Source organism: Clupea harengus, chromosome 22, assembly GCF_900700415.2.
Source record: "Clupea harengus chromosome 22, Ch_v2.0.2, whole genome shotgun sequence".
NCBI classification, from domain to species: Eukaryota; Metazoa; Chordata; class Actinopteri; order Clupeiformes; family Clupeidae; genus Clupea; species Clupea harengus.
The window spans coordinates 525,856-530,000 of record NC_045173.1 but is presented as its reverse complement, the minus strand read 5'-3'; the positions used below and the strand labels follow the sequence as shown (position 1 = coordinate 530,000).

The following is a 4,145-nucleotide window of genomic DNA, read 5'->3' as shown; positions in this document are numbered from 1 at the left end:
TTAAGGAAAAGGAATGGGTCTTGGCCTTTGGTGGCTTAAATGGCGGGAACTTCAGCTTTCTATTTCCCAACACAAGTAGCTTTGCTCATGTTTCTATTTCCCAACACAAGTAGCTTTGCTCAGGTTTCTATTTCCACACTAGATCCACATCCACAAGGTGTATACTCTGAACTCCCAAGTTTGCTTGTCTCATTGAAATGTATTACCCTATACTTCAACTACTTTGAGAGAATCTAGATAGTCTCCATAATCGTTATAGAATAAAAGAGAATGTTCTTGGCACTGCTAAACACAGGTCAGTAAGAATGTCAGGAGGACTTTTGAACGAGAGTAGAAACAATGGCATTCTACGGTTTAGATTGAATACTATAATATAATACAAATAATACTTTGAATGTGTTAATTGATCATTTATATGCTTTATACCAATTTGTGGGGATATATGCACTATATTGTATAGAAGCTCTCTATCAGTGAAAGTCATACAGTAATCTGGTGCACAGACATCATGGTCCACATCATTGTAATAGTGAACATGTAGTGCACTATGGAAGTTTATATGTTTTATATATATATATATATATATATATATATATATATATATATATATTATAGTAGATATGATATTAGTCTGTTTATGATCTGTAAATATCCCTTATATCAGAGGGCAACATGTTTATGGAACACAAGTAGATATGATATTAGTCTGTTTATGATCTGTAAATATCCCTTCTATCAGAGGGCAACATCTGGCATCTAGTGTCGTGCCCTTGGATGACGCACATTAGCATATCAGGGTCAACACCAATGCACCAATGATTCTAAATCTGAGCGTGATCCTATCTGTCTGTCTGTCTGTCTGTTTTCTTTGGTGCAGATAGAGGAGTTTCGGAGACTCCGGTCACATGTCAAAGGAGCGGAGTTGCCCGAGGGGAATGACGGCATGTTGGGAGACAACTTCCGGCCCACCCAACCCCTCAGTGACAGGGTAGTCAGGGCGGCCTTCCAGTAGAGGCTCCGCCTCTGGGACCCAACGTGTCATATCCTGGTGGCAAGTCCAGTTTGTTTTAAAACGATTGTCATATCAGTTAATGATTATTAATATAATTCCCAATATATAAGAATAATTAGTGAGCCCGAGGCAAAGGGCTCCCAGATGAGTAGTACACTGGATATTCCTCTGCCAAGTCCATTATTTGTGTGTACTGCTGGGACACCTCCACGGCCCTTACCACACTTACACCACACTCACCACGTAACCATATGGCCCTCGGAAAACGTTCTGTACCAATTTGTGTTTGTACCAAAAATACAAGACAATTTTCTGTATGAATGTTAGCACTTTTCACCTGTGACCATTGTTTACTGTTGTGGTCCAGAGAATTGATATAGAATGGGTTTCCATGGTGATATTGACCAGATCCATGTGTGGGGTGTCCAAACATACACCTCAGAGCCAATCAGAAAAGGGTATTGTTCATTGCTACGGCGTAAAGATTTGAGTTACTCATCATATCAGTCTTTCATGTCTGAATTCAACTTACATATGTATATCTTAATTAAACTTAAATAGGTATATCTTACTCCAAATCTGAATTAAACTTAGATATGTATATCTTACACCAAATCTGAATTAAACTTAGATATGTATATCTTACACCAAATCTGAATTAAACTTAGATATGTATATCTTACACCAAATCTGAATTAAACTTAGATATGTATATCTTACTCCAAATCTGAATTAAACTTACCGTATTTTCCGGACTATAAGCCGCTACTTTTTTCCCACGCTTTGAACCTCGCGGCTTAAACAACGATGCGGCTAATTTATGGATTATGATACCTGTGACTGTATACGGTGCCTTTGTGTTTACGGTGGCTTTGTGGAGCTAGGATGCTAGCATGGATGCAGCCGCATGGATGCTTAGCTCCACGCGATTTCTCAGTATCTCTCAATAACTTAACTAATGTCAAAATAACCACAGTCTACCAGCGTAGACAGAACACAACTCAAAACACTTTAGAACATAAAATAAAAGTTTACAACAATACAAATCCAGTCTTCAAGTTCTTTAGCTCACTGGTTTCAAACTAGCGTCTGTCTTCAATCTAACGTTCTAGCTTCTGATTGACTCTTGCGACTGTGCGCTCTTAAAGCAACAGTGCACTTATCTAACTGGCAAAACGAACTATTGTATTAGTTTTGATATTCATTTTAGCCTGTGTAAAGTTAATTTGTTTCAATGTTGCGGTAGGCACCTGCGGCTTATAGACATGTGCGGCTTATTTCTGTTAAAAATAATTATTTTTAAAAAATTTAGTGCGTGAGGCTTATATTCAGGTGCGCTCAATAGTCCGGAAATTACGGTAGATATGTATATCTTACTCCAAATCTGAATTAAACTTAGATATGTATATCTTACACCAAATCTGAATTAAACTTAGATATGTATATCTTACACCAAATCTGAATTAAACTTAGATATGTATATCTAACACCAAACTGTGACTGGATGCTGAATGAAGGGTGACAATAAGCCCTTCCAACCCCCCCCCCCTCCCCCCAGCCCCCCCGATAAAGATAGTGTCTTATCCCAGGTGCCAAGGCACGTCCGTGAGTAGTAGAGGACAGCGTGGGTCAGGGGTCGTCCTGCCAGGTTCTTTAAATGTTCTTGGTGGAATTGGGTCATGATCTCCCATTGGTTCTACATACCTCAAAACAATGAAGTAATGGCAAAACTGAAGTCATGGAATAACCTCATTCTCTCTCTAATCTAGGGCTTTCTGCAGCTCTGGGTACAAGATTAGCTATTTCTGTTCACCCGAGGGAACACCTGAGTCTCTTTTGCATATTACTCATTTGGATTTAGGTCGTGGAGACGTGCTCCACTGGGTACTGCTCATATTGAAACACGTTTTTGTACTGAAACATATTTTACAGATGAATTCATACACAATGAGGTTAACCTAAGTCTGCACCTTGTAACATTGTTGTATTAGATAAGGAAACTAGTGTTGATATCTGTGGGTTGTGTTATATAACGGGATGTAAGATGGCTTCCCTTCAGTCATCCAGACATTTAACAGTGGAGCTCCAGAAACCTTCTTCTTGATCTACCAAGCATTCTCTGTTCAATTGAGTTGGGTCAGTTTCATGAATGTATTGGCGATGTGCAGGGGTGCACAAAGCAGCTTTTGTCCAGACCTCCAGGGGACGAATACCTTCCAGCCTGAGGCAGGGAGGCGGGGTTATTGTTCCTTAGAATGGAATTCTGAAAAGTCATGTGACCAGTCCAGATGCTATTGACATGACCAGAAAGCTTTTCAAACGGCAACAAACATCAAAGGCACAGTCCAGTTTGCAGGTCTATATGCCAAGGAATAACCTTTGTATATGATTAACTGAATATACTAGTGCAAACTTGTGAGAGCTACTGTATCACAAAATAGTCTCTCATTCAAGTAATGTTTTTTCTGCTTTCTTTCTTTCTTCAGAGGAGCTAGGTGAGAGAGTCAGAGCCATCTTATCTGACATTAACATGGAGAAGCACCACGGAAGCTTCCAGAGGACCTGTACAGTCACTGACGTCACCACTGAAGAGCTGGCCCTTGCTGCGTAGAGATTCGCTTATGAACTGAGATGCTCAAAGCTCAGTGACGGGTTCATATTTCAGACAGCTCAATGTATGGTTTTGAAGAATTATTACACAGTCTGTAGCTGAATGTAAATCACAAATAATGTGAAGAGCTCATGTGAAATAAGAATATATATAGGACACGCATTGAATATAAGAACAACAGATATGTTTTAGACAACAAACCTCCATTAGACAGTCACGAGAAAAATCCACCCTTTTCCACAGTCCTTGTATGAAGATAGGGTTTTTAAGAAATGCAAGTGATACATGAAGCAAAGTGAAGCAAAATTAAGACAACCTCTTAGTTTATGGATTACCTTGTCAATCATATAAAAACTCAACATTTATAATTAACATAGAAAGCTCCATAATGATTATGTCTGGATCATTTTTTTTCTGCGTTCCATGGTCATGTCACAGTAAAGATTAACTTCATTCCCGAGGAATCATATTTGTGAATGTGTAATGAATGTGCTTCTATTTAATATGATGTAATAAACGTCT

At 38.9% G+C, this 4,145-nt stretch overlaps 1 protein-coding gene across 1 annotated transcript in view; it reads left to right on the top strand.

Moving 5' to 3' along the window:
- ca8 (carbonic anhydrase VIII) overlaps positions 1-3,893 on the top strand; it is a 14,042-nt gene extending 10,149 nt beyond the window's left edge. The window contains exons 8-9 of the mRNA XM_012820265.3: positions 878-1,051; positions 3,499-3,893. Coding sequence (XP_012675719.2) covers positions 878-1,012 — 135 coding nt within the window. The 3' untranslated portion in view covers positions 1,013-1,051; positions 3,499-3,893. The remainder of the gene's footprint in view (positions 1-877; positions 1,052-3,498) is intronic.
- Positions 3,894-4,145: the final 252 nt, after the last annotated feature.